This window comes from Anopheles stephensi, chromosome 2 (genome assembly GCF_013141755.1).
Source record: "Anopheles stephensi strain Indian chromosome 2, UCI_ANSTEP_V1.0, whole genome shotgun sequence".
NCBI classification, from domain to species: domain Eukaryota; kingdom Metazoa; phylum Arthropoda; class Insecta; order Diptera; family Culicidae; genus Anopheles; species Anopheles stephensi.
Window position 1 is genome coordinate 79,074,863 of NC_050202.1, and position 16,968 is coordinate 79,091,830.

Consider the following 16,968-nt stretch of genomic DNA (forward strand, 5'->3'; position numbering starts at 1 on the left):
ATTCTTACCTGATTGTAAGTTGATGGCACAAGAAAAAATACTTGAGTAATAATTAAGCAAGTAGTATAATTGTCTATGCACCAATACACTCGAAAATTTTGATGTTTTCGTGATGCACTAGATGCATCCTTTTCTCACTTCTCACTAGTCATTCTCACTACTGTCATCCAAAACGCATCCCATTTTCTTTTGTTTTCATCGGAAGTTCACAAAAGATTCAGCTGTTCGTGCAACACCACGGCGTAATTATTCGTTTTATTTTGGTTCTTCCACGGTTTTAGCAATCACTGCGCTATCACAACGTTGAAAAAACAACTCATTCGATGTAGCGTCTTTGCTTTCCATTTGCTTATCAGTTGTGCTAGGTTGCGACAGACGACCGATCCACTGTGCTTTGGTGTTTTTACTTTTTTCTGATTGTCTTGCGTCCCACCGTCCTATTACTCACAGCTTCAACTACTCGTCGGACGGCGAGCGGACAGTGCGGTGTATGGTAAAAGTGATAGCAAACAGTGATTATTCGATTCCTAAACCCTTTTTGCCTTACGAATGAAAAGTATGCGAGTGTGGGTCTAATCGCATCATAACAGTGCGTCGGCTCAGCATCGGATCCGTAGGAGTAGCATGGTCAGTCTGCTACGGAACTTTACATCAAACTCAGTAAGGCTTCACACCGATTCGGACGATCGCTGGAAGCATTTGTTTCTATCTATCTTTGTTCATTTCAAGGAAGGACGCTTCTTTGATGAATCATCGAGAATGGACGACAGCAGAACGATGCTCGATCCCATTCTGGCCACGGAAGATGACGACAGCTTCCGGCCGCTCCGTACTGTCCCAGCTTTCAGGTAATGTATCTGTTGCTATTGCTGACTGTGTTGCCTTGAGGCTTATCGAAATTTTCGCAGTGTGTGTGTGTTCAAATAAGTTGGTCAATGTATATTGGGGCCTGCGTGAACGTACAATCAAGCATCGGAGGATTACAAATCAAAATACCTTAATCACAAACAGAATAAGATAAGACGACATGTTAAATTCGGTACAAGCTGAAATGGAATACTCGTGGCAGAGTAGCTGTACGAAATAAATATAAATGCAATAACGATTTAATTTAAATTTTAGCATCCACCTCCTGCTATCCAGCTGCATTTCCTTGACTGGAATAATTCTAGCGGCCACATGGGAGGACAGTCGACGGTGCGAGGCATACTTTATAATGCTTTATTTGCGCGCTGCGTTTTGGATTATCACTTATGTAAGAAGTACCGTACGATGCACCTTTAACAGTGGAAAGTTTGAATGCACTGTTTTGCACAAATTCTCTTCCAGCTGTTTGATCACATCGTAAGGGTTCATCATGAAAAGTTGCGGTTGAACGGTTATCATGATTTCCATCGTGCCACCGAACAGCACAAGGGCATCCCGCTGCAGGTTGTGTCCCTGTGGAACACGTTCCTGCTCGCAATCCAAACGTTGATTCAACACTACTACGGTGACGCCTTCGGGGAGAAGTGCGTTGCGATCGGGCTGCTGTCACCGATCATCTACATTTCCGCCTTTTCTGGCCTGGAAACGATTGTCCTGTGCATCGTGAACGGAAGCTACATCGGTATGTAAGCGAATGTTTTCGTGTGCTGACCGATCACTGATGTGTGTCCCCTGTTTCATCTGCTTTTAGCTGCTGTACGACGCTTCAATCGCACCGCTTCACCGCCAGACGCATTGCAGGATAATCGGGGCTTCAGTGGTGGTTCGCTGGGGCTTACCCAACGTGGCCTTAGTACTGCCGAGCTGCTGGAGAAACAAGCCGATCTGATCAAGTACTTGAAAGATCATAACTTGAAGCTGAATCAAAAGATAATGCAAATGAATGCGCAGGTCCGAACGGTCACGTATCCCGGATAAGGCAAAACGTGTGATTCGGTAGTAGGGAACATTAGAACAGGGTAAATGAATGGTGCGGTTTTGTTTGTGATTTCACGGTGTATTCGGCAACTCGAAACCACATTGGACTGAAGCTCGTAAAATTGTCTTACTTTTGGAAAATGTGCTCCTCTGGTTAGAATAGCGTGCTGATAGAGTGAAAGAGAGTGCAAGAGAGCACCCAGCAATTCTTTGTTTTCCAAAGTATATTCTTTGATTTTGTGTTTTCAATCAAGTGTTTCCAATGCTAGAGGAAATGCAATACATTTTCCCACATTTGTATTTAAGAATAAATTCCTCTTGGAATGAGTGATACAAAAAAAAAAGTCGTTTAATAAATACTTACGATTTATTGCAAACTGAAGCAACGCAAACTGATCATAACGACGAATTTATTTGCTCGCGTGTGTAAAGTCGTTGGAATCTGTGTAAATTACAACATTTTAAATGTACAAAAACCAAACAGCAAGACTACTACATGCAATGTAGTAGACTCTAACCGGAAAAACATGCAAAACTTCAGCTAATGTGCAATGTAGCGTCCTATCAGTAGCCTCCAACGATTGATTGTTCTGCCAGCGAATAGTTAAGGGATTGGTTCGGGACGAGTTCCACCATACTTCTTGCCTCCTGTATTCTACCGCGAAGCTGACTATTTTCCTCCTTCAGCTTACTTATCATCGCCGACTGCAGCTGGACGAACTCCTTTGGATCGGTGATGCTCTTGAAGCTATCGTTAACGCTGTAGTCATCCGTGGGGCACAGTCGCAGGCTCAGATCATTGGCGTTCTGCTGTGCATCCGGCACGGGTCTTGTACAATTGAACACTTGTACCTGAACTGTTATTTGCGCGTGATATCAGTAATCTATGTTTGTTGAAATGACGTCTGTCTTATCATCGAGACGGACTGTTTTACTTACCAATGTAGGATAGCTGCACCGGCACAATAATGATGGTCTCCAACAGGGTGAAGGACGCGACAAACACAACGGACGAAAACCCATCCACAAAGCACTGTTGCATAAAAGTTTCGCCATAGCAATGACCCATCGCCGTGTGGACGGCCAGCAGAATCGTGTTGGATACGGTCACCAGTTGAAGGCTGGATTTTTTGTGGCGGTGAACCTTCGCAGCAAAGTAATGATGACCGCAGCGATTTAGGCTTAGGTGTCGGCTTTTGGTGTACAGGTGGATCAGCTGGAAGTGGTGTTGATGGCGCATAAGGTAAGAAATTGTGCTTTTTGTCTCACTTAAATTTGCATTCTATTTTTAACACGGTTACTCACGTAAACTATTGCCCAATAGACGCCTCGCAGGTAGAGCAACATGTAGTAGTACAAGCACACCGTTGTGGTATCACATTGCTGGAGCGTGTAGATAATCGAAATGATTGTCAGCGCGAGTGTTACAAACAGCTGGATGCTGCAAATAAGCAAATGCGATGCGTGTGCCTTATTAAAAACTTCCCGCAAAAAAAAATACCGACCAAGTCAGTCTCCTACCAAGCACTGGGAACCGTCTGCAGCTTATCAAATCGAATCGAATCCTCCGGTTCGGTGTTGCTGGTGGAGTGGAACAACGATTGGTTGGGACCAGCATTTCGACCGGCGGTGGTACTAGATGATCCGATTGCGAACGATTTAAACAGAAACGACGAAAGACCACGCGTTAGAAACGATGTCGACATTTTGTTTTACTTCCGTGCCTTGTGTCGGTTGGCGATGCAGTCAACTGGCGTCGTCTGACAACGATCGGGGTCCACCTTGTCTAAAACGGCCAGCCATTTTATGGTTGTATCATCACTTCTCCATTTTTTCCTCTTTTCTTACCTCTGACTGACCGTTCTCTTCTTTACCGATCTGTGCAAGTATCCAGTCTTGCAGATTCTGTCACGCGCTGGCACGTGGTTTACCGATCAGTGCTGGTTGATCGTTCCGTTTAGTAACAAAAAAAAAACAATGTCAATACACTCTGAATCGCCGGTGCAGCCCAACTGCAATTCGAAACTGTACTCTCCACCAACTCTAGGGGAGCAAAGTGTACGCTTTCGTCCTGTTATCGCTATTTGCCTGTTTAGGTCAGTAGTGTATGCTTCCCCTAGTGCCGGTTGACATCGAACTAATTGCCCCCAGGTTGCCTCATTACAGCTTGCATTTATTGTTCGCGATCCTGATCGTTGCTGTCGGCACCGTCGCCTCCACAGTCGGCTGGCCAAACCCCGAAGCCGAGGATGCATCCTCAGTTTACTTTATTATCATTTATCTGCGCATCTGCTACTGGCTGGCGACGTACGCGATCCACGAACGGAGCAAGGGAGAATTCGTTCGTCTTGCCGAGCCGGACTTTGATCACTATCGCTCCCTGGCAGTATACCGGAAAGCTCCGCTGCAGATAGCTACCCTGTGGAACGTGATTCTCCTCACGGTGCAGAACCAGGTACGATACCTGTTTCCGTACGCGCATCAAAACGCGGGCGAACGGGCCGCGGCGGGAGACGGAGGAGCACTCAATCCAGCCATCACACCGCAGGTGTTTGTCCTTGTTGTGTGTGCTCTGGAGCTGTTGGTGTTGTTGTGTTTTTATGTGCCGCTGGTAAGGATTCTGATTGATATGCGAAAATCGGAAGGCCATGGCAAAGTGACGGACCTGCGCTATCGTCGCATGACGGACACGGAACTCGCCGAACAGCCGATGGAGTGGCAGCTGGAACGGCAAGCCATCCTGATCAAACGGTATCGCACGGAGCGCGATCGGTTACAACGGGAAGCGAAACTGCTTGGCGTCGATTACTGTTGATCAGCATCATCGGTCGGATGATACATCGTGCTTTGCTGTGTGTGGTGTAAAAAAGCCTTCTGCTGTACCAGTGATCTTAGCTGGTTTCATGTGTAATTTTGCATATGTTTATTTGTAATTGTTTACAAAAAACAATAATAGTGTACCTCTAGTGCTAAGAAAACGATGGGAAATCGCACACAACTGTTAAAGGGGCCGGAATCGCTTAAATGTACGAAATAAAGCCTGCTCACAAGAGATGATCGTTACCATCGAAACACTACCTCTGATTGTGTATTGGAATCCTTAAATCTACCCCATCGTTTTACACATCTGACAGACTCAACAGCTCGCTGTCACACGCTTTATAGCTTAGCTTGCCAGCAGAATCAAAGGAGTAGGTACTGAGCTTACTCCCGTTACCGGCATTGCGTCGCTTTTCTACCGTTCGGTGCCGATGTTCCTGGTTCGTCATCCGATCGTTACTGCCAGTGCTGGCGGTGGACGTTGTCGCAGGGGAGTCACATTTTTTGTTCCCCGGGTGCCCAGTTCCAGCATTGCCACCGGCTGTTACCTTCTGAGCAATCGTTTTGCTCACTTTATCCGGTTTGCGGAAGAGAGCTGCCTCGGATTCGCGATTTAAGCTGGAGCAACGATGAGCCACGTGGCCGAGCCGTGGACCCCACTGGGGAGGACCTTCCAGTAGTAGCGGGGCCGCCTTTACTCGCTGTCTCATGAGCTCCATGTTGATCGCATGCTCTTCCTGCCGTAGTCGCTGTTCCGCGCGTCTCGTTGCGAGACGAAGGTTGAGCTCCTCTTCATGGGTATGACTGGAGGTATTTAGAAACAATTGAGAATAAGTTACTCGATTTTTAACTGAACAAGTCCTGAACACGGACACTCACTCGAGATTTAAATTTTGGAAAGCTTGCGATTTTTTAACGCCCCATCGGAAACGCGGAGTTTTCTTCTTTTCCGTCACAGTTTCGTCGAGCTCCATGTCTCGCAGCTTCTTGCGACACCATTCCGTACGAAGTGTGGCTGCCAGGTTCGGTCGGTTGACCGGATAGATCGGTGCCGGTGTATCTCCGGATCCTCGATTGTTGTCCGTACTGTTACTGCAACTGGAGTTGCTGGTCGGATAAGGAAGCTGTAAGAGAGAGAGAGAGATTGCGATCGATCGTTAGCAGAGGCTCTAGTCTAGAGGACTCGCCCAACCTACCCTGGTCGGATCGTTTACGGATGTAAAATATTCGGCACACTTTTGCTCCACACTCTTCCTGCGCTTCAAGGATTTGCGTGGTTTACGCTTACGCTTCGACATTTTGCCACCGTTCGAGCCTGGCCGTTCCTTGCCCGTATCTTCCGTCGAGTGTCGGGCGGGGGATTTCTTGCGCTCGTTTCGCTCACGTCGGGCCATCGATGGTGGCAGTGCCGCTTGCTTCAACATTTCCTCTGCCCGCAACCGTTTGTTCAGATGCCGAAAGTATTCGTCCTCCCAGGCTTTGGTGTGAAAGTAGCTGCTGAACAATTTCTTGGGGCATGGTTTTGCTTTGAAGGTACGAGATTTGTTCCGTAAACCGTCCGCTCCCGACTCGTAGCCCGTGCTGAGCAATGCTGGTGAGGACAAGCTTCGGCTCAGGCAGCGACTGTGGCCTCGATTAAGCCGCTCGGAGAAATGGAACGGTTTGATCTGGGCTTGTAGCTCGATCTCGGAGTTTAGCTTAGCTAATCGGCTCCGATTTTCCTGATCTGCCATAATGGTATTAAAGAGCGGTATTCGGGAAGTTATTGGAACGGGGTTGGCTCGAAACTGCGTCGATTGTTTGGGTGTTGACTCTGCCAACGCTTCCTTGGAGGGAAATGCACTTTTGCTTGCCAGCAGCAGCTCTTGCAGGGTGCGCTGTTCCTCCTCCCGCTGCGTCATCTTGTAAGGCTGCGGAATGGTGACATTGGCAAGGTTACGTATCGGGCTGGCCGATTTACAGCGCAGGCTACGCTTCACGTACCGATCATAGCGCTCTACAAAGTCCGAATTGGCTGGCGTCGCACATGAAGATGATGCGTGTTTTGTGGTCGTGGTGCTTTCGTCCGGATCGGAAACGTACGGTGTGCCCGATCGATACTTTTGGCTACTCTGACCGAGCTCTTCTTGCACCCCATTTTCCTTGGTGCTTTCGATCCGTACCGATTTGGCAGACCCTTTCCGTGCTGTGTCGATGGATTTGCTGGGAACGCAATCGTGCGTTGCGTCCACCACGGTTGGCGGAGATTTACTCCAGGAGTGCAACGAATCTCCGTCCTCCGTCGCTTGATCGCTACGTTCGGTTTCTTGCACACCATCACCACCATTGGGGTGACTACTTTCGCTGGCATTCTGATAGCTGTGTTTGTTTGACTCTCGAGCTTCGTGCCGTCTAGAATAGGCGCCAGGTTCGGGCGACAGTGGACACATCGTTTTATCATGCTCACCCAGGAAACAGGTGGACTTCAGTTCCTTCTGCTTCTTCTTGAGCGTGTTTAGCCGACAGTAAAACTCTTCCCGTGGCAAGTGCAGCAGCTCGTTGTAGTCCGGAATGCTGTCGTAGAACTGTACCATCGTTTGAAAGCTGTCCGTTTCCTTGCGCAGCTGGTGTGTCAAGGAGCAACACTTGGAGCGCCGGTACTGTCCATTGCGTGCCAGCGGACACTTGATCGACGCCTTTTTGCGCGTGATCGTACTCATGGCTTGCTGTGCACGGGGATCCTGCAAGCCACGGTCTAAGCTGCACTGCGGTACAAGAAACGATGGGTTGGGACGCTTGCTGGATGGGCTGAGCGGTTTTTTGATGCAGGAATTGACAAACACTGAACGACCGTGCTGCCCGGACATGGCTGACGGGTTTGCAGCGGGGTGTGGATGACGACGCGCTCGGCACGGCAAATCTAGAACAACCCGGAGGATTCGAAGTTCGCCATTCACGAACAGAGCGGTACATTCAGTGCAAGCTTTCCATGCCGTACATCGTATCGGATGACATCGTTTTTCACGTTTGAAGGTAAAGCAGGATGACCTGAAACTATCTGGCGAACCTTTTTCCCTCGGCTCGTAGCTGTTACAGAGCAGTCTCGTGCAGAAGTATCCTTGGAAGATGCCTAGCGCTGCAATTTATTCCCGATCCGTTTCTAACTTTGGTCGGTGGTCGGCACCATGAAACATTCGTTACTAACTGATAATGGAATTTTCACAAACTCTTGCTGGCACAAAATAGCGCCGTTGTTTGTTGTGTGTTTCTGGTGCACTATGGTAACCGAAACTCTACGACCATTCTCGGTGTAGGGTGTTTCGATTGCGGTCGGACTGCCGAAGCCGAACAACGATTGGGTTGCGCAAAAAGTGTTTCCGAGTGGATTTTCCAACATTCGGCATCTTACCCTCTGGGTAGCGGGAAGCTTTCGGTCGGCTGATGTGATTTGTACGAGTTTAGCAGAAAATCAACGCAAATCAGCGACGTCATCGTTATTTTATATGTTATCACCTTCGAGACGGAAGCGTCTTTGTTAGGATACAAAATTAGCCTGTAGGAGGTTCTTTGTGCGGCACGGTGTGCAGCTGGAACTTCTCACCCACTAGTAGCAAGCGCAACATCAGGAAGCTTTACCGTATGACGGGCTGGAATGGGTCATAAATTATTGCCTCGTGTTAGAAATCTAGCCGATCGGTGCAAGTCAGCGGAGGTGTAATAACATGTGCCGCTTTGTTACGCTTAATACGATTTTTCACATACTTAATTGCTGTGTTCGCTACGTTCGCTCAAAGGGTCATCAACGCCTTGTGAGTGAACTATTATTTAAAGTGAGCTATAGTTATGGTAAAGTGAACGTTTTGCGATGCGCCTTTGTAAAAAATAGTAATGATTTTTGTGTAAAGAAGTGAAGGAATTTAAATTGATCCTAGGAAATAGTTAAACAGGGACGTATGACTAAGTCGTATCTCAGGTAGAAATGACTCAGTTTTAACTTAGCATGCAGTTCCAGTTGTTGTAAAATTGACAAAATTTTGCGTTTTTAATCAAATGACCTATACCTTTTGTGAAATATTTTTTAAGTAAATAAAATTATCAGAACAGGCTATCTGATGCAGGTTGAATGTACACAAACATTGCCGCAGGTAATTGACCACGCTTTGCTACGTTTAGCTATTTAAACACCTTAATTAATACCGTTATGGTGAGTTCGTTTTTTTTTTCTCTATGAAATCAGTTGCGTACAAAGGCAACGTCATTTTAATCGATCTACTAATACCTGCAGCAGCCATGTACGCATACATCAATAACAACTTGTATCGTTGTTGCGTAAACAAAAACAGCTGATTGGCGATACGCGACCAAACAAAGAGTGGCGTAAGAGAGTGAGAGAGAGGGAGAGAAAAATAGAGCGCACGTTTCCGCTCACGGTGAGCGAGTTGATTCCGTCTCGCACAGTGGGTGGGTTTTATGTTTAGGTTATAATTTATTAGTTCATTTCCATTTATTGGTCTTATGAGAATAATTATCCAAAAAGCATCGATTGATATACGCTAAAAGTGTGTAATCGATATGGAAAGTTTAACTTTTCTCAAAGAAGTTCGTTACAATTTTGAAAGTTTGTGTTTGGTTTTGACGCTTCAAAAATTGTTTAACAAAGTTTTAATCACTGAAAGAAAGGTAATTTCAAGAAAACAGTTTTTATTGCAATGCAGTTCAGAAACGCTAATATTTTAACCATGAATTGTTCCCATTGTGCCATTTCGCTGTTGCTCTCTCGCGTAGCGTTCGCGGGCCCAACGCGGTACTGGGAAGTAGAGAACCATTTAATTCAAGTTTACGCTTCGCCAGCAAAGCACGCGTTGACGCTTGGATGTGTCTCTCACTCACTCTATCATTAGCTAGCAATTGCGTACGGGCATCGAATCGCTGTGTGCAGTAACCTCGTCAATGTGTCGCTAATAATTGTTTTGTGGTACAGCATTTGGTGATTTGTGCGTAAATCAAGAAAAAGGAAGATTGGCACACGTTATCTGGCGCGTATTTGTGCGTATTTCACAGCAAATCTGGTTGATCCCCACCATTCTCTCAAAAGTCTACTGCAAGTGAAGATAGCGGTTGTGGTGTTGTTTACCTTGGCTCATCGGCAGTGTTTGCTGCAGAAGCGAAGAACACAAAAACAACTGGTCGCATCGACTGGTGGACTGCTCTGCCCGAAATAGTGCCCTTACCGTGGGAGACGCGTAAACGTGCAGGGCAATTTTTATCCAAGGTACGGCACACTAAACCGTTCTAAACAAGTCTAGAAAACCTGCGACACTACACAAAGAGTGCGATACAAGGCGGTGGTGGTGCGTAGTGGAATTCTGTAATAACAAAAACAAAACCATCAGTAAACCGCGTGTGCGTGTGTGTGTCGACGTAAAGGGAAAGAGCGTGCGTACCTCGTGGCCAAGTGGTGGAAAATTAGTGCCAAAGGTGGGTTTGTCCGCCCGTTGTGCCCAGTGTTGGTGGTGTGTTTTTGTGCACTAAAGCAGAGAAAGCAGTGCAAAGTTGTGTACTAGTGCCGAGTGTGCGTTCGCAAAGTGTCAAACGTGGCTGTCAAAAGCGTTCGAGCAAGTCATCTAAGTAGCCAGGGTGCTAGCTATTGCCGCGATTAAAGTGGAAAATTTTCATCTCGTGATCAATCAAGGCAAGCGAGCGAGCGAGAAAGAGAGCGCAAAAAAAGAGCGAGATAGTCCTGCGCTGTTGTTGTTAATTCTGTTGCTTGAAATAGAAATTGTATCGCGGGCAAGTAGAGTATATCGCTCGAATAAAAAAAAGAAGGTGCTGTCTTTATGTTCTGTTGGTGATATTCCCTGTTCTTCGTGTACACCGTGCTAAAGGGCGCCTCGTAATCGGAAATTGGTGTGAAAGCAAGAGCTGGTTTTGTTCGGTGCTGTACGGTGTGCACGAGTTGGCCAACGCTAGTTAGCTACCGTGACCCGTATGATTTATACAAGTGTCCTTGCCGCAGTGGTCACCGTTGCGGTAGGTCGTCGTTCCATCAACCTGCCAGGAGCAGCATACTTACTATACCCGTAGAAAGGCACGTCACATCCGGCTAGTGCACGGTACAAGTTAAATTCCTGCCGTTGATTTTCCTACGATCAGAACAAACAAGCTGACAGACACTGGTGGTTAGAGTGCGTTTGACGCGGGCCAGCAGCCAGCACGTAGGATAGCAGGAATCTGCCACATTCGTTGGTCCACCATCGAAAAGGGCGCGGGTTTTCAGTCTCTCGTAACCGTGGAAGCCGTACAGGACGGTGCGGACGGAGGGGGAGCGTCGGCTCTCACGATGAGCTTGAAGAAGGCTAGCCGTACCAAGAGTCTGTCGTTGAGTGGAGATGACTTTCCGCTGCGCCCAGTCGCCGGGACCGGAAATGTCACGGGCAAACCGAAGGCCGCCTTCAGCACGGTGAAGCGGCCAGAGGATACGCTCAAGATAATGAAGTACATCGATGATAACGTGATCGGGAAAGGTGTCGCATTTCTGGGACCGTACGGGCGTCGTAAAGGTTAGTACGAAACAAGAAATCTATTTTTTTTTAAGTAAAAATATTCACCTCAAACGGCTTTTACATCGTCAAAATTATAAAACATACTTCCAACAATCCATATTGATACACAGCAAAAAATCCCTTTGTTCCGAGTTCCTGTGTCGTTCTTTGTTTTTGTTTACATTTTTGGTTGCTCAAAGTAGACTCTGCACCAACGAATTCCAGCACGCGTATCTGGCTAGCAGCCCGAAAAAGATAGCCTATTATCCGGAAGGAGCTACATTTTCCTTTACGTTGCGTTACTGACGTCATCGCGCATGTCCTAGTTTCAAGGATGTGGAAGCGTGCGGTCTTTGACCCCTTTCCTTCCACAGCACCGGGTGCGTTTGCGAGCGTGTCACCCTCGCCCAAGGCAGCGATGATGTCCTTGGGCTGTGTTTTTGGGAGAATGTACCAGGATGTGGATGTTCCCCTGCCTTGCATCCTTGATCAGAGAGCTCACCGTGGAAATAGGGTCGCGGCCACTTTTTCGATTGTGAACGCGGAAAAATCGGCTACCTTCTCTGTCCAGGATTTCCGTGCTCCATTGACGGTGTTGTTTTCGGGTGGTTTACTCTTCTGCGTAGTTTATTTTTTAACTCCTGGCCTGTACCACTTCTTTGGACGAAAACGTGTTGCGCAACTGTTTGGCAACATGCAGGACATTTGCAAAGAACGTAAATTACGCAATAACTTTCTGCGTTCATGATGATACGGCCAGCACCACAAAGAAGGTCCTTTTGGCTATGTTTTTGTCACGTGACGTAGCGCTATGATGCTGCAAGATACTTTCCGTTCAGAAATTTACATCATCCAAGCGCGAATAACTCAGAGCAAGTAGAAAAAAGCGCGATTTGGACTGGTAGAATTATCGATTCAAAATAAATTCTCAAAGGAATACGCACCCAAAGACGCAGCAGATCATCAAAGCCAATAATTGGGAAATATTCTAATATTACCGTGCTGTTTTTAACGTCTATTTTGCCATTTTTTTATTCACTTGGGTTTGATACTTCAAAAACAACAATAACACCTTAACCTTCACTGCCAATTCCTCAACATAAACAACAAATACCAGGAACACCTTAATCACTTAAATCGCGTTTAAACTTAAACTATGGTGGTGAATGGTGAATTTGTCACCATCAAAACAAGTGCGCATCGTATGTTCTCTGAATAGTTTATGAATTCCTTTGAAATGCAAGTAGTCACATCTTCCGTCTGGGCAGTTAATACCACACAATCATCCTTATTTATGGTGAGTAAACAAAACGCGCAACCACCTCCAATTTTGAGCGCCCGCAGAAAACATCCCCTTTTCTATAGTGTCTCTGCCAAGAGGGTGCTACGTATTTGCTTCTTTTAATACAATCTACGGATGAATCTGTGGTACGTGATGATTCCCGGATGAAATGGGGAGTAGGCCAAAGGATGCAAGCTTTGTTTATCGTATCGGAGAGCGTTTCAACCCGTAACCTACTTTCTAATGATGTGTCGATACTTCATTCATAAAATAAAAGCGAGGACAGTTGGGATTAAGTTTGTTTTTCTATTTCCTCACATAACGTAATATCTTTGGTTTTTAATGTATTTAATCCATCAACAAAATCTGCTTTTGTTTGAGCGGCAAGACATAACACTCTCACGCTGTGTGTGCATCGTTTCACGCCCGTCGAAATGATTTCCTGCCTGTGAAAGCGGTCTCACCAAACACTGCACAAGAGGTTTTCATACAGGGGAATGATATTTTTAGCACTGCAAAACCACACATGGTTGCACTTCCGAGGCAGCAGAGCCGCACGCACACACCACTGACATGCATTTGCGAAGAAGACTGCAAGAGATGTGTGTTTGAGTGTGGATTTTTGGAAAGAAAATGTAATAAAACATAGTTATGCGATCGTACCGAATTTCTACCCAAGAGCTGCCTGCGAGTGCAATAAAGCCACACTTTCGCTTCTGTATTTCCAGTGCAAGATTTCGAAATGTGCACTCGGTTCACCAGCGCACCGGTCTGCAATGCCGAGGGCAACCAGCGTCTACGATGCTTTCAAGGCCAGGGTTAGCCGGTGTTCGGCCGTACGAACGGTTGTACGCGTTTGGAGCATGCGGATGCGCGACTGCATCATGCAAAAACGAACTCGCATGTGCATGGGAGTGTGTGCTCATGTGTCGTAGATGATGAAGATCTTGCGATCGTGGTAGCGAAAGTGCTTGCTGGCCAGCGGCGTCAAGCGCGTGAAGTGAAAACGAAACGCTAAAAGGCAGGTTTTGCAACATGGAATAACCGACCCATCGACCGGCAGACTGTGGCAGTGCACACGCACGCCGCGTAACCTAGTTTGCTGTTTTTTTTAACTCTTTTACTAAAGTCGCCTCACTGGCGACGTGATTCCCCATCCGGTTTAGCTGCCGGACGGTTTCAACCGGAAAAATTGTCTCGACGTACGCAATTAAGTGATGCGGTGTCTAGTCTACAGAGGATGGCTTGGGAAAATGGCTGAGGCTCTAGGCGATTCCTTGGTTCGTAGTCGCAAAGGGTCCGATGTGTGCTGGACGCATGTCCTGCAGTGTGGATAGTAGCGTTTTATCAACGATTTACAGATGCGCTCAATGCTATGTATAGCATTCGTTTATTTCCGGCTGATTGGAAAGGGAAACCACTTTTCCAAGCCGTACCCTTTGATGTCATTGGCAATACAATCGGGAAAGCTTTGGCAAGCGGTGGCAGTAAGAAATAATATGATGATAAATATGGGTCAATAGAAACATAGCGACGTTCAGCTACTAATAATGAACAGCCTGAGGTGACCTATTTCGATTAATAAATCCAATTGAAAGAATAATTTATCATACAAAACTCTTTAAAAATGTGATGAAGTCCAGCCTCTTTGTCGGTAATATTTTTTCGCATTTTAATTTTTTGAATTGTTCAACTTTTGTTTGAAAGCAATAACTAGCAATTATAATAGTTGTCTACTACTTCTCAAAGAGTAGGAAAACTTAAACCTAATACTGTTTTGACTTTAGTACATGCCGGAAGAAAGTGTCAAGTGTTCGGTTTCCCGTTCAATACCAGGGGTGAGGGTGCAGGTGCTTGCGTGCACCATTGCACCTGGCCGTTCCGTTCTGCACGCCACACACCTTGCCTTTAAAGCTAACATCTGGTTGAAACTGGATATTGTCAGCGGGCGCCAGTTTAATCGAGCGAATCCTCAAACAATCGGTGCACGCGTACATTCTTAGCACCGGAACGGACGAAAAAAAAAACCGGGGGGAAAAGCATTAGCCGAGGCAGCCGGGGCAGGTATGACGTGAATGCATAACCGATTAAGCTGTCTAGTGCATGTTTTTGTGGTTGGGTTGGGTGCAATGTTCAAACCTGCCGTTGGATGGATAGCGTATGACGTGCTACAACAACACCGGAGGTCTGTAATGATTGTGGGCTTTGTTTGTTTGGAGTGTTCAGCTACTAGATACTGATGACACCAACCTTGACCATCCTGAGCAGCTTGATGGAATTTCTGATTGACCTTCATTATGGTCTAGGTAGTAGAATATACTTTCATAGATTTTATAGTTGCACTACTTTTGATTCTCAAATCAATCTTCAACGAAAAAAAAGTCTATCCGACTTTCAGTTACCGCTAAACGTCAAACAGAGAGCTTCGGGTCGTACTAAACTCACATCAACAATGCGACAATTCCGTGAATCGTTAGCGCCACTTACCAGCGCCCACCGAGCACTGGAGTTTGGTTGCGCGTGGTTCGCATTATTTTGCTTCCGATTTACTGCGGGTGTGCCTACACGGGGTGGCGTGATTCTGCTCCTGTTTCTACCCTTCCCTCTATGGGAGGGCCTCGATTCTGAAGTTGGTTATAAATTTGCACTCGACGCTGAATTGCCGCGTAACCAGAACGCGCGTATGCATTTGCTTACATTGCCAAAGTGATCACGTACGATCGTTTGTTGTCACTGTTATGAGGTTAAACGCATTGCAGTTGGGGATGTCGTTTGCGATCGTGGTTCGATTATGTTTTGTGTTAAGACCGCAGTACACAAAGCTTGACCAGTCTAGCATCATCTAAGGGGCTAGGGGCAGTCCAGTGGTCGAGGTGATATCGGTGCCGGTCTTTCACACGGCTGAACTAGGCTTTGAATCCCACCCGGAACATCTCCCCGTAAGGAGGACTGATTATCCAGCTTATAATAATCAAGCTAAGGTTGTAGTGCGAAAGGGAGAAGAAAATCACAACTGGATATCATATGGAAACACCTTACGCAATTTAAAATTCCAACGCCTAATCCTCTAAACAGCAACAACAGCAAGAGAGAGAATAATGGGTAAACAATGCACAGGACTAAAGGGCTCAGCACTCGGTAAGAGAGCCGAGATAGTGAGTAATTGAGCCACCCAGCCCATCATCACTCGCTGGAGGCATGCACGCGAGTGGAATCTTCCCTTCGTGATGTTCTGCAGCCGGGAGCCCATGTGCACCACCGGGTCTAGCTATGTGGTCCAGTGTGAGAAAACCAGATTCTCTCAGAACACCGGCTTATCGCGCCGGTTGACAGAGTTACTGGCAAGCGATGCTCACGTTGTTTACTGCAAGCTTCTGTGGCTTTCGGTCCTTATCAGGTCGTCGTTCTCCCCGTGCCACCTTCACCACCGCCCTAGCAAGACACGCATCACTCCGTGGCAGAGTTCTTTGCAGGGTCAGTTGTAATGATTTTAAAATGGATTAATGTTAACAGATGGTAGGTATCAGCTAGTACCACGCGTTTCTTTAAGGAAGTTTCAAGTTGCATGCTACGTATTTCATAAAGCAAGAATTCGCAACCAATACTGATGAATCACTATGAAGGACTGAGTGTTTTTTTTTCCTTCTTCTAATAACAATGCCCTACCACGTGCCAAACGATTTTGCAAACACTGATGATGAAGCACTCAAAAACGCTATCACAAGCCATTCCCCCCCCCCCCCCCTTCCCGCCAACAGACACTAGGTGGTGCACAATGTGCTTCCATTCATTCCACACATGCACTTCCTCCCCGTCGGACGTATCGTAAGAATTGCCGCCTTTGCGGGTGCGATGATTATTATTGTCGATGATTGCCCGAGTAGTAGGGAACGATGGTAAATAATTGATGCGCCGGGGTGACAACCCACACCTCGCCAACCATGCCTATCCCTTCCCCCGGGGGTCTTTAGGTGGAAGTGCAAAGCATCGCAAGCACTCTCAACGCTTGAGCTGCACGTTTTCTATCGCGTGCCCTTCTGGTGCAACAGGTTGATATGCAGTTGGCCAACAAGCATCACAGCAACGTAGGAACCCCGATGAAACGAATACACATTCCACGTGGTGCTGGAATTTGTGTGTTTAAATTCCAATCCCGGGTGATATCTGAACCGGCCAAAAAAAAAAAGCAACAAGAAATCGGAACCAGAATTGGAATGTGCTAGCTTTGTTCTGGGCGGAAGTTTGTGTGTGTGTGTGGCGTGAGCTGAGCGCCGGATGAGCTTCGATCAGCAAAATATACGAGTAATGTTTATTTTGCTCGAACGATTGTCGTTGGCCAGTGTGATGATGGTTGAGCATTTGGTAGCTAAGGGGACATTCCTGAAGTATGAATTCGACCCGAGTTTATGTGACAGTTTATAGACTTTTCATAATTTTGAT

At 46.6% G+C, this 16,968-nt stretch overlaps 5 protein-coding genes across 11 annotated transcripts in view; 3 read left to right on the plus strand and 2 right to left on the minus strand.

The window, feature by feature from the left end:
• Positions 1 to 146: 146 nt before the first annotated feature.
• On the plus strand, positions 147 to 2,297 carry LOC118505421 (transmembrane protein 192-like). Its single transcript, XM_036041176.1, has 6 exons — positions 147 to 242; positions 451 to 660; positions 730 to 848; positions 1,123 to 1,255; positions 1,330 to 1,609; positions 1,679 to 2,297. The coding sequence occupies exons 2-6, from the start codon at positions 625 to 627 to the stop codon at positions 1,903 to 1,905; spliced, it is 795 nt and encodes a 264-aa protein (XP_035897069.1). The 5' UTR covers positions 147 to 242; positions 451 to 624; the 3' UTR covers positions 1,906 to 2,297.
• LOC118505420 lies at positions 2,251 to 4,039 on the minus strand. The gene is made up of 5 exons (XM_036041175.1): positions 3,754 to 4,039; positions 3,427 to 3,691; positions 3,211 to 3,346; positions 2,845 to 3,121; positions 2,251 to 2,762 (listed from the first exon to the last, which is right to left on the minus strand). Exons 2-5 carry the CDS (start codon positions 3,609 to 3,611, stop codon positions 2,470 to 2,472), a joined length of 891 nt encoding a protein of 296 aa, XP_035897068.1. The 5' UTR covers positions 3,612 to 3,691; positions 3,754 to 4,039; the 3' UTR covers positions 2,251 to 2,469.
• On the plus strand, positions 3,231 to 4,982 carry LOC118505422. Its single transcript, XM_036041177.1, has 2 exons — positions 3,231 to 4,001; positions 4,072 to 4,982. The coding sequence occupies exons 1-2, from the start codon at positions 3,883 to 3,885 to the stop codon at positions 4,718 to 4,720; spliced, it is 768 nt and encodes a 255-aa protein (XP_035897070.1). The 5' UTR covers positions 3,231 to 3,882; the 3' UTR covers positions 4,721 to 4,982.
• Positions 4,812 to 8,394, minus strand: LOC118505418 (protein FAM161A). The gene is made up of 3 exons (XM_036041173.1): positions 5,922 to 8,394; positions 5,605 to 5,849; positions 4,812 to 5,529 (listed from the first exon to the last, which is right to left on the minus strand). The coding sequence occupies exons 1-3, from the start codon at positions 7,569 to 7,571 to the stop codon at positions 5,025 to 5,027; spliced, it is 2,400 nt and encodes a 799-aa protein (XP_035897066.1). The 5' UTR covers positions 7,572 to 8,394; the 3' UTR covers positions 4,812 to 5,024.
• Positions 8,395 to 9,547: 1,153 nt separating this feature from the next.
• Positions 9,548 to 16,968, plus strand: part of LOC118505424 — a 43,474-nt gene continuing 36,053 nt past the window's right edge. For all 7 annotated transcript variants that reach the window (XM_036041179.1, XM_036041181.1, XM_036041183.1 and 4 more), the window contains exon 1: positions 9,548 to 11,264. In XM_036041179.1, coding sequence (XP_035897072.1) covers positions 11,045 to 11,264 — 220 coding nt within the window. In that variant the 5' untranslated portion in view covers positions 9,548 to 11,044. The remainder of the gene's footprint in view (positions 11,265 to 16,968) is intronic.